The sequence below is a fragment of the Rosa rugosa genome, chromosome 3 (genome assembly GCF_958449725.1).
Source record: "Rosa rugosa chromosome 3, drRosRugo1.1, whole genome shotgun sequence".
NCBI lineage: Eukaryota > Viridiplantae > Streptophyta > Magnoliopsida > Rosales > Rosaceae > Rosa > Rosa rugosa.
The window spans coordinates 5,735,857-5,748,193 of NC_084822.1; the positions used below are offsets into that span (position 1 = coordinate 5,735,857).

At 36.6% G+C, this 12,337-nt stretch overlaps 1 protein-coding gene across 1 annotated transcript; it reads right to left on the reverse strand.

Annotated features, from left to right (window-relative positions):
* Positions 1-2,486: 2,486 nt before the first annotated feature.
* Positions 2,487-4,196, reverse strand: LOC133739442 (protein SOB FIVE-LIKE 5-like). Its single transcript, XM_062167219.1, has 4 exons — positions 3,387-4,196; positions 3,194-3,277; positions 3,004-3,080; positions 2,487-2,902 (listed from the first exon to the last, which is right to left on the reverse strand). The coding sequence occupies exons 1-4, from the start codon at positions 3,807-3,809 to the stop codon at positions 2,857-2,859; spliced, it is 630 nt and encodes a 209-aa protein (XP_062023203.1). The 5' UTR covers positions 3,810-4,196; the 3' UTR covers positions 2,487-2,856.
* Between the last annotated feature and the right edge of the window lie 8,141 nt (positions 4,197-12,337).

The following is a 12,337-nucleotide window of genomic DNA, read 5'->3' on the forward strand; positions in this document are numbered from 1 at the left end:
TATCTATTTTCTAAAAAAAAAAAAAAAAATCTTTATTTTATGAAACTACCTGATTAAAGCGAGAGGAGAGGCCATAAGCATCTTATGACTCCCCATCACCGAAAAAGTTGGCATACCTATCCATTACCAAGCCCTCGCATCTGCCTCCACTGATCCAAATTTAATTTTTGAAAAAGGAATCGAGCTCCACATGGCCTGCTAATCCGAAGCCATCTGGTATTGGTGTATCAATCAAGCACCACCACCCTAACAAATGACAATGGTTGGGCAGCGGCCAGTAGCCAACATGGAACTTCGTGTCTAAGTTAAGACTTTTTGACCTAATGTTAGAATGTTTGATTTTAAGATGAAGGGCAATGTGTTCGATAAAATGCTTCAAAGATATCTATATATTAAGATATCAAACCTTAAACATTGATGTCTTATCTCTATGTTAAATACATAAGCTTCTCGATCAGGATCCTCGATCAGTAACAAATTCCTTGCTCCATCATTTTATATATTCATTTCTTGTTTCCCCTTCAAGCATGTTGTTCTGCTGTATATATCCCATGATCTTAGCCCTTAACCCTTAAGATTTCCATTTATCCTTTCTTCAGATCGATTCAATCTATATTTTTCTAGCCGGATACGAACAATGCAGAGTCACAATTTTCAACTTTCTGCAATTTCATGATATCAACACCTTTAATTCTGTGTGTGACAGTAGATTTTGGTATTGGTATATATTACAGTCCGCTGCAAGTGCAGGTATGTATGTGCTGATCGATCGATCTAGTCATATGGCATGTATGCAGGTCCGTAGCAGAGACGATAAGAAGTGCTGGTAAGGCTTTGTCTCAAGAAATGGGAACACTAGAAGTTAAGCTGCATTCTTGATAGCAGGCAGGGACTGAATGTTACATACATTTCATAATCTACACATTGTAAGTGCAACACAGCTAGCCTTCCTTCCCCTCTATATCATTATATCATATGTTACAGCAAAAATTGAAGGCTTTGTCTTGGCGGTGGTTACTTGGGCAAAATATGTTTTCCCATACCTCTTTGGTTTCTTATCCCAATATCTCTGCACTTCTATCTGCTACATGATGGAATGCAGTAGTGAAGCAAAAGACTAATCATCACTTTTATATGTATATCTTCTGGAAACATTAGACAACCTTTTGTCGTTCGTTTTTTGCTTGCCTCCGATTCTAATCGTGTATTGTGAATCTATGAGAGTGTTAGTGTTTGTATTTAACTTAATCCCACAGAGTTAAACCCTAAATTCTAGGATAATTAAGATGACAAAAACCTAAAAAAAATAATCTGAAATTCCATTTTTAATATGAGTTTTTGATTGACTACATGGAAGACTCCAATTATTGAACCTAAAATTTAAAAAACATGGGATAGGACTTGGAATTTTGACATCCTAAATTCCCAAGTGCTAGCTAATGATCTTATCTTTATCCTATTCAACCTTGAAAGAGATGAACAAAACTTTATAGTATTTGAATGGGGCACTGACTGGGAATGGTTTGGGAATAAAGAATTGGCAAGAAAGACACATAATTGTGCATGCATGACATAAAGTCCAATGACAGCTTCCAAGCAGACAGAGTTGGAGTGTGCACAATTACATTAATATATAAAAATTCATAGGTTATTTATAAAAATGAAAAAGAAAATGGGATCCTTCCAAATGATATAAAGGGCACATAATAAACAAGATGGGGCATGTTCCATTGGGTCAGGGAGATCTCAGGCAGGATCTCCTGGGCTTAGAAAAAGGCCATGAGAGATGGATATGAAATATTCCAACATTAACTTTGGCATTTCTGTATTATTATCAGGCTGCCCATCACTCATTACACTTTTACTTAATCCTGTCTTATTTTGATCTGCATTATAAGCCTTGATTTCCTTAAAGAACAAATATGATCAGTATGGGATGCAGCCTTGTCCTGACTCTTGGGGACATGAAGGTCTTGTCCTTATTGATGCCTTGAGCCTTTTCCAAGATTTGGTTTTACTTCTGGGGGTAGGTTTAGGCTTAGCTTTCTGATAATATGGATATGATGGGAATCCCACCTAAGCAAATCTGATGGGGGCTTAGCCTGATTTTTGATCATGTACTTTGTGACTGGCTAGCAAACAGAGTTAGGTGGAAACTTCAGTGTGTCATGTTTTGTTAAAAATTTAAATTTCTGGCTTAATTCATTATTAAAAACATCTATCTACTTCTTTGGACTGCTAAAGCTACCTGATTTAGGGGAAGATGAATGGCGGCCGACAAATTTAGAAAATGAAAATATTGCCAAAAAAGTGATGATAAGACACACAAGATTAACTTCACATAATTCCGACAATGAAGAATATCCATTTCTGAAGCAAATTCCTCCCTATGAATAATGGATTTAGGCAAATTATCAGAATTGCTCTAGAATATTGAGTATATATCTTGCAGTTCTCAGATACATATGGAGGTGTTTTAAGGGCTATTTATCCAATCCATGCTGTTCATTATTGGCTGATCCATAAGAAATAAGTGTTAGCTGCAATGGTCACACAGAAACTGCCTACATATATGAAAGTTCCAACTTTTCTTTTCCTTTTCCTTTTTTCTTGGACTGAGCAAAATTTCAGCTCACTTGCACCACTACAAGTTGACATGGAATTAAATTTTGGAAGCATGAAAATTTATTTCTAACTTCTCCTCTTAGGTTGTTTCCCACTGCATTGACACATTGACAGGTAAAAGGAGAGAAAGAAAGGAAAAAAAAAAAAAAAAGGAGCAAGATCCTTTTTTGAGATCCAATTCCATCTCTACTTTTACAACCTCCGCACTAACACATGCAGCAACTGATGATATCATTGATGATATGAAGATCTTGTTATCTCATTCCCTTCAAACCACCTGCATGTTAAGAAACAAGCTCAAATATGAGTCTAATTAAATAACACAAATTGAGAAACACTGGAACGGGTTTTATAAGAATAAAAAAATGAGTACTCAACTGGTTTTGATCCTGAAGTGGATTTCCAGGTAGAGTAGATTGTAAGAAACCATAGTGGTCTTGGTATGCAGATCTCCCCTGCAAGAACAGAATGGTTAGTGCTATGCTATTTGCAATTAATCAAATCATAGCTAAAACTAGAAGTTATACAATAAACCTCCACAAGAAGAAAACAAGAAATACCCAATTACCTGAAAATGAGTTGATGAGAAACCTTGTGAGAAATCCAAGACACTATCACCTGAAGCCTGATTATTGGACACCATGAAATTGTTCTGCAAAATTAATCAGAAACCCATCAGATAAAATTCAAAACCTCCGATTAACAATGGATCAATACAAACACATAAAATTAGTCACATTGATGAAAACTTGTATTATTACCTTGGAAATGTTGAAAAAAGGGGAGCTAGCAGTGTCATCTAGAAAAGATGGTTGCTGTTGCTGTTGATCTTGAACACCACATCTACCCTTTTCTTTGATCTTCTGCTTTTTACCTCCAAACTTCAATGTTCTAACATCTTTGGATGGAGGACAAAAATACCCATTATTGTTTTCATCAAAGTAAACCTCATCTTCATTGAAATGAGGAGGCCCAGAAGAAGCATCAGAAACCATTGACTGGTCTTCTTCTTCTTCTTCATCCTTATTACTATAGCTAATTCTTGTTTCCTTATACTCCTCACAAAAACCATTACTATTACCTCTACGTGAACCACTCGGATGTTGAGAAACAAAAGATTGCTCTAAGTACAGAGTCCAACCGGACTCACAACCACTACTGCATTCCGAGGCCAACACATTCATATTGATTCCTTTGTGTTTTCACAAAGAACAACAATACCTCTGATAGATATATAGAGATGACTGTATATGAACTGTTTCAAAGTCTCTATTGCTCTAGATATATCTAGCTTAGCTAAGCTATCGAACTCAGACTATTATGAGGGGGGGGGGGGTGATTGAATAATGTGTCTGCCTAAACTTGGAGCTAGCTCCGGTTTATGTAGGGATATAGGAGTGTGGAATGTGGTGGAAAAAACCAAAAGAGAATCGGACTCAAATCGTCCTAGGCTTGTTTTGTCCTCACTCTCCTCAATCCCATCGGCTCTGTTATGTGAATGAATCAAAAATGCCAGTTGGGAAGGTTGGAGTGGGTGCATGTAAGAGAGAGAGGGGGGCATAACCTCTTCACATGGTATACAGCTAGGCACTGTGTACTTCTCTTAACATAACCGGGTACACGTCCATTTTCCTCCTTCCTCAATATATGGACACCTATCCCTTAATATTACTACTAGTCATCTCGATCTCTCTCTAATGAGTTTTCCTTTTGGAGGGTTGGTGATTATATTGTTTGATTTGATCGATGTGGGGGTTTCTAGCATGAGATTTTCTGAGCTATATCAGTGGTCCTCCATATGCAGATGTACGTTTTAATAGATATTATAGAGCAATTATGCTGCATGTCACTCAACTAAATAGCATATTGTTTGTAAAGCAATTATCATATCCGTGTTGGACATTGACCCCTACTGTCTTCCTTAGGTTTTGTTTAGATATCTGTAATACTATGTTGTTAGACGAAACAAGATCAATCACACTTTTAAAATAAGGTTTATTTTATCAATTATGTTGACCGATAATCTAATAATATAACATCGTATATATTTACGGCATCAAAAAATTTCAACTTAAGTATGTAATATTTTGCTAGCTTGTCTTTAAAAGAGAAGATTTTCAAACTGTTAGGGCAATGGAGAAACAAAAAGTATTAAGTGTCCAATTAGGTGTATTTGAATGTTATTGTCTTGTCTCAAGAATCAAGTGTCCAATTATTAAAGGGTTTCAAGGGTTTAAGCGTGACTATATAAGTGGGAGGGAGACTAGAAAACTTCTTGGGGTAAAGTGCAGTTGACTGAGTTGTGTTTATGAATCCACATGCAATCACATTCCATTCATTCATTCAATCACACTTCTCTCTCCTTTTCAATAATTTTGCGGGTAGAGTATTAGGGTTTTACTCATATCTTTACCTCTAAGAACTCACACACGCATGTGGGCACGTGTGCATTTGCATAAATGCAGAATTCCCCACATTTTTACACACATGTCGGCACGTGCCAACACGCACTTCAACCTAAATTGCATGCTCTTACAAAGTCCTGCATTTAAAACTCTCACTTGCTCCGTCTCCGTCTCCCTCTCCCTCTCCCTCCTCCTCTCCTCCGTCTTTGTGATCGATACGAGTGTGTGTGTGTATATATATCTATATATCTCTCTGGTTCTACTTCCAAAGCTCCAAATGTTAACTTCTTCCCAGCTTCCCTTTCCAATTTTCTATCCTCCTCCCTAGTTTTATGCATATCTCTGTGAACCACAATGTGCCCTAATTGGTATATTCTATTCAAAATCGAACACCATGCCATCATCCTCATTAGAGTTAAGGAAAGCAAAGTATATTACACGTGGTGGTCAAATAAAGGGGCACTAAACTTATCCATACTGCATAAAGTATTATCAACAAGCATAAACCATAATTATTGATGGTACGTTCTAAGTTGTAACAGCACATTTTCTTTCTTCGATTCTTTATAGGAAGAGAAAAATGCACGTGATGCGTTTTTCTTTATACACATTCCATATAGTTTGCTCAATGAAGATAATATTAGGCTGGGATTTTTAAACCGAAAACCGGTGGAACAGGCCTGAATCGAATCGGAATCGGCCATTCGGTCCGGTTTCTTGTATTAAAAGAGTGCAGTTTTGAGAGAATCGAACCATTTCCCTTCTATCGGTTCGGTTCGGTTCCAATTTCTAGTTTCTGTAACGCTTAGGAACCGGTAGAACCATAGTCCAATAGCTTAGCCTGCTTAGGTATATATGGACCAAAGATGTTTGAAGCCCATATCTAATATGCAGCCTACTACCCATTTCAATTAACCCAAAAATTTAAGACCTGCCTACTCACTTAGAGCAACTCTAACAGATTCCCTATATTTTGATTTTTCTCTACTTTAGGGAAAAATAAGTCTCTTTTGCTCCAACAGATTCCCTATAACTATCCCTATTTTAGGAAAAGTGAGGAAAGAGAAAACCAAATTCCCTATATTTACAGCAAACTCTAAAATTTTAAGGAAGAATATAGAGATTTTAGAGATTGTTGTAAAATCGGGAATCTGTTGGAGTTGGAGAAGAAAAATAGGCTAAAGCTTTGACTTTTGCTTCCCTATAATACAAAAATTATAGGGAAGCTGTTGGAGTTGATTTTACTCACTTTCAATCAAACTGACCTAGCCCCCGAAACTGAATGTCAGTTCTTCCACTTCTTCGTTTCTTCCCCAATTTCTCATATACTCAGTCAGCCAATCGCAGGCTCGCAGCCCTAGCCGGCTAGGCGGCTAGCCCCCATTTCTCAGAAACCCAATACATCTTCATCACTTCAACCCAGTTCATCCCCATTCGGCCATTCCAATCCCAATTCCCAAACTCACTTCATTAGTTCATCATCTTCAATTCTTCATTCCTCTTTGGCTCTTCCTAGCTCACCAATGGAATTTGTTTTCTGATACTGGTGGAGCTACAACTTCATTAATTCTCTACAAGCCCGATCCCGACTTTGATTTTCCAAAACTCACACTGCTTTACTGCTTCTCTTTATGTGGCTGGGAAGCTGGGAAATTGAAAAAAATTGTGTGCTTTCTTGCTATGTACAGGAATTGATTACAAGCTGTAACCGAACAATATGGTTCCGGTTTCAAAACGGTTCTGGTAAAAAAAGTGACAATACCGAACCGGAAAAACCATTTCGGTTCCGACAGAAAATGTCAAAAATAGAATCGATCCCAGACCTAAATATTATTGATTTTAACAATTTTTCTTTATACAGTTTGTGTTTTTTTTTTTTCCAAACTTATATTGAAGATATGACATGAGAATTATCAAACAATAAGTGAGACTTATGGTTTGTCTAGGGTATGAGGTGAGCGGCCACCCTAGTGAAGACTTTTTCCCTAAACCTATAGGATAAAAGACAAATTGCCTGCTAGTGCATTTGCCAATAGACTGCATTTTTTTCTTGAAGCCAATAGACTCCACATTTATGTAGATGTATAATACAAAACAGGATCAAGGTTGAAAACTTTAAAGTCCCATGTGCATTCTCTCTTGGATCACTCATTATTAATAGCCCATCCAAATCCATTAGGGACCTGCAAGTGTTACTATCAAACCCATCCAAATTGGGATGCTGTCTAGTAGTGTCTACCATGCATCATCTAAGACTAAATTTGAGGTCACCCAAATTGTCAAATCTCATTCCCCCTCTCTCTCCCTCTCTATTGATTTGATTGAATTACTACCCATGTCCATCCAGCTCATATGGACCAACTATGAGAATTGATGATTTGATTTGGGGGACAAGATGTTCTTTGTTTCTAAACTTTTCACCAAACTTTTCTATTCTTCTTCTGAAAATTTGCAGTGTATGTTGTCTTATTATTATCGTCCAAATCATTCAGTTTTCTAAACAAAAACTAAGGGTTATTTTTATAGATAATACCTAAATTTATCTTTCATCTTGTCAATGGTACATGAACTTCAATTTTGATTACAACTACTATATGAACTCTTCAATTTCATTTTGAATGGTGTCAATCGCTTACTTCCTTTATTTTTCAGTTAAAAATTGACATGTGCATAACACATTACCTAATTTCAAGGATAATTTAATGAAAAGACCCATTTAATTAATTTTGTCTATTAGAAAGTCTTAAGTAATATTTTATCAAATTTTTTTTGTTACATTTTGATCAATTTGTATGATAATAAACCAAAAGTTCAATTAAATATAGAAAGCTATAAGTGAAAATGAGTGATTTTACAAATTTATCTTTCAAAAATGAGTCATATATAAAGCATGTGCCATTTTTTAACACAATATTAATGGAAGTAATAGACAACTATGATAATAACTCAAAATTTAAAAAAAAAATCATGAATATAACTAAATTAAGGGCTAGTTTGGGATTGCTGTGACTTTTAAAAAAAAACTGATGCTGCTGTGTTGTGAGAATAATCAACTGTGAATTAAAACAGTTTCGTGTTTGGTAAATAATATTTTTAAAAGTGCTGTCAGTACATAAAATAACTGCAAAGTGTGTTTTGATCTACAGCAGCTTCTAAAAGCAACCTCTGGGCTGCTTTTAAAATTTGCTGTCAGTGACCTATAACTTTCAATTAAAGCTGCTTTTATTTATTTACCAAACACAATAAAATCTAAAATTTTGAACAAAAACTGATTTTTTTTTAAAGCGAAGCAATTCCAAACGGGGCCTAAAAATTACTCATTCATTTGACTGTGATCAAACAAATGGACAACTATCTAAATTATTATCAAAACTATTTATTGCTCCTGCAGGTTTGATCTATGTTTTACAGAAGTAATAATCTTCATAAGATAAAAAAAAAAAAAAAAATTAACAATTTTGATTATTAATAGAATCTCCTATGAATTTTAGACCAAAAAAAAGGCTTGTGTATCCATAAGGCAATCGTTCCTACTTAATGCTTTCAGTTTTCTCATTCACTTGAAATTGTCCACAACCCTCATGAGGTTTAAGATTTAAACATTCTTCCACAAGGTTCGATCAAAGTAAGTGAGTCTTTAACACGTACTCTATCTTGGTTAGTTCTTGGTTAGTCCTTAACACGTACTCGATCTACTATTGAATCTTTAACACGTACTCTATCTTGGTTAGTTCTTAACACGTACTCGATCTACTATTGAATCCTTAACACGTACTCGATCTTGGTTAGTTCTTAGCCGACGGAAGAAGCTGGGTTAGAGGAAAATGGTTATAATGCGACAAATGCATCAGTTTCTCAAATAATACAGATGAACATGGGCACATATCAATACTATCGATCCAAGCTTAGCTGTGAGAGATTGATGGAGAGGGAGGATTACGTAGTAGGCCCAGATGATTACAATCATGATTTTGTCGCGTACAGTACGTAGGCCGAAGACTAGTACATCGTACGGACGGGAGTACGAGGGGCTCTCGCCGACCGTTCGCCGTGGCTACACGCAGACACGAGCCGGAGGCAGCTTAGTGGTGTCTCTGCCCGCCACGTGGATGTCGGGCCAATCATTTTGCAGGGAACAGCAAGACATGGAGATAAGGTCTTCACTGTTCTCTCCAATTTCTTGTAGGGCGCGTGAGGGGGTGAACTTACTTTACCCTAAATCTGGGGGGGGGGGGGGGGGGGGGTAAACACTAGGATCCTCAAAGCCAGGTGGCTATCATGGACCATTCCAAAGTGAAATCCAAAATAATGGAGTAGAAATCTCGAAGGTTCCGGGGTAATCTGTCGACGTTGTACGTACTCTCTGTTTTGAACCCTAGGCCAGCCACAGTGTCGACTCACCGGATTATTAGGGATTGAAGGGTGATCCAACATAATACACTGACATAGAACGATAGACCTAGATATATGTTCAAGGAGTTTTTCTATTGAAATCTCTAAATTTACTCATTTGACCTCTATGTTTTTTACACCTCTTATTAAATTTTCAAATACTAAATTTACTCACTAAACCTCACTAAACTTCCTCAAATAACCTCACTCATATAATTTGCAAACAAATTATTATCTTTAAAATAAAAAATTTAGTCATTTCAATGATTTAATCACTTTATAAATCTTAACTAAAATTTCTTAATCAAACTTGAGTTTTAAAAATTAATATCTAATCAATAAGAAAATGCCATGAACTATTATGTTTTTTTTTGTTTTTTTTAAATTTCTATTTTAGCTGTGCAAAAAAAAAAAAAAAAAAAATCATTTGTTTTTATTCTAAATAAAAAATCATTCTGTTTAAGGAAAACTGAATTGGGAGAGAATTGAGTTGTACTTTCATTGATAATATGGGCCTCTTTATATAGAGGATTACAAGCATAGAGATAGAGTTGTACATGGAAACAAAATCGTACATTGATTGGATATCTCCTAAGATTCTCTGAGAATATCTCTAATATAAACTCTATTTCAACTAGAGTAAGTAACCTCGAGTTACGAAAAAAAAAAACCCTAATGCGACTCTAGCCGCTCCCAAACCCTATTCTTCCTCCTGAAGGCGGTACACCCCACGGTCTCTGTTTACTGCACAATGACGTCCATTGACGACGTTACTGCAAGCTTCGCGGCCTCTCTTGCCCTAGCGGGCTCTGATGTCGTTGACATCTCGCACTTGAACGGCTCGGACAGGCGTTCCAACTCTCAGGCTTTCCTTCTAGCCAAACCAATGACAAAGAAACAGTTTGGCACTCAGGATCTGCAGCGCCACTTCCGACGCATCTGGATCATTGATGGAGCCTTCAAGGTTCACGACAGTACTCAAGGCCGCTTTGTTTTTTCCTTTGATCTGAAACGTGATCGAAATAAGGTTTTACGGGGAGGGCCGTGGTATTTTAACAAAGCTCCGGTTCTGCTACAGCATTATGATGGCATGGATGATCCTCTTGTCATCCCCATGAATCTGCTCTTTTTTTGGGTCAAAATCACAGGTATCCCTCCAGCCCTAGAAGAGAAAACGATTATCATGAATGTTGCTTCTGTTGCGGGTAAGTATTTGGATTTTGATCAAAGACTGTATAACAATAAGAATCAAATTAGGGTTCATGTAGCTCATGCTATTTCCCATCCATTCTTCTTGAAACGGACTCTCAAGATCATCCCTGGAGTGGTGAAAGAGATTACCTTTTTTTATGAAAATTTGCATGGAATATGCCAAGATTGCCAACTCCTGTGTCTTGAACAGGACGTTTGCCCTACTGTTGATGCCCAGGCTATGCATAACACCACTACCCGATCGGAGTCATCAGGGAAGTCGCTCACATCCCATTTTCCAGGTTTGTCTGATCTTCGTTTCCAGAATGGATCGTTCCGCTTTCAAGGCCTGCAAACACAGCTACTGCCTCCAGTAGTGCGTAACCTATTTGGCACTTCTGCTATAAACAAGCATCGCAAGCCTATTGTTGTGCGTAGTGAAAACCTAAGGCCTGCTGCGGAAGGAAATGCCCTAGCCCTAGTTCCTGTGGACGTGGGACCATCCACTGTGAAAAGAAATAGGCCTGCATCACCATATATGTCCCCAAAGAAACTGAAATTTCTGTTTCATGATGGTGAGACTGCTGCTAGCTCCGCTATGCTGCCTAAGAAACTGAAAGTTCTAGAATTCCACACCAAATTCTCTGCTAAATCACTGGGTCTCATTGCAGCCCCGGGGGGTGTCTTAGTTCCTAAGGAAGGATCACTCCCTAAGGAGTCTCTGCAGCTCGTCAAAGTGGAATCAAAGAAGAAAAGAGGCCGGCCTTTGGGCTCGAAAAACAAGAACTCTTCAAAGGGTAAGAAGATTGCAACTAACGAGGTGCTTAGCATGCTTTGCCCTGGAAAACCTCCTAGCCCTAGTGTTAAGGGCAAGGAAAAAATTTAGTTTTTTTCTTTTGAACTAAGCCTATTTACTTGTCATTGTAACATAGTTTCTAGGCTTTTTAATAAGTGAGCATGGGTACCGTCAAATGATCGGACCTAATCTATGTATCGCTGTGGTTTTCACCACAAACTCTTTATCTACCCAGAGATGGTAGAGGGAGGATATGTAATGGTTCTTTCTGGCCTGAGTATTAATATATCGACATGATATTCTTAAAAAAAAAAAAGTAACCTCGAGTTTGGGCCAGACGCATATTCTGGATTTACTTGAACACATTCATTTTTTTAATGTTTATTTTTTTTCTATATTTTTTGTACCACATGATTAATTATTTAAATTTTTTTTTTTTTTTTTTTTTTTTTTTTGCAAATATAATGGATTGACTTAGATTTAGGTCATAAATCATAAGAGGAATTATTTTGTTTTCCCTCACCAATATGCGTTCAACATATATATCATACATTTTTATGTCACATGATCTTAATACATTTTTATATATTTAATTCTTATTAAATTATATGAATGCTTTAATGAATATGTAGTGAAATTGGAAAATGAAAATAGATAAGGAAAATAATAAGGAATACAATCTAATATTATTGAATTGGAAAGTCTACATAAAATAAATGTAATATTTTGTTGGTATAATTATTGTCATTAATAGTCATTTTATAGTACGTTATATATGTCATTTAATAATTCATAATAGAGTGAGGTCAAGTGAGCAGATTTGGAGGTCCCAATAGAAACTCTCATGTCCAAGATGTGATCGGAGCGAATAGTTCATAATAAATAATAAGCATATGAATTGACAGGAAAGAGCTTAAATTTAATATTA

What these genes read in the sequence shown, in the direction of transcription:
- LOC133739442 (XM_062167219.1), bottom strand. Translation starts at nt 3,809, where the DNA reads ATGAATGTGTTGGCCTCGGAATGCAGTAGTGGTTGTGAGTCCGGTTGG. An exon ending in TCTCATCAACTCATTTTCAG is followed by an intron (nt 3,081 to 3,193) that starts GTAATTGGGTAT and finishes CTGTTCTTGCAG; the next exon opens with GGGAGATCTGCATACCAAGA. An exon ending in CCACTTCAGGATCAAAACCA is followed by an intron (nt 2,903 to 3,003) that starts GTTGAGTACTCA and finishes CTTAACATGCAG; the next exon opens with GTGGTTTGAAGGGAATGAGA.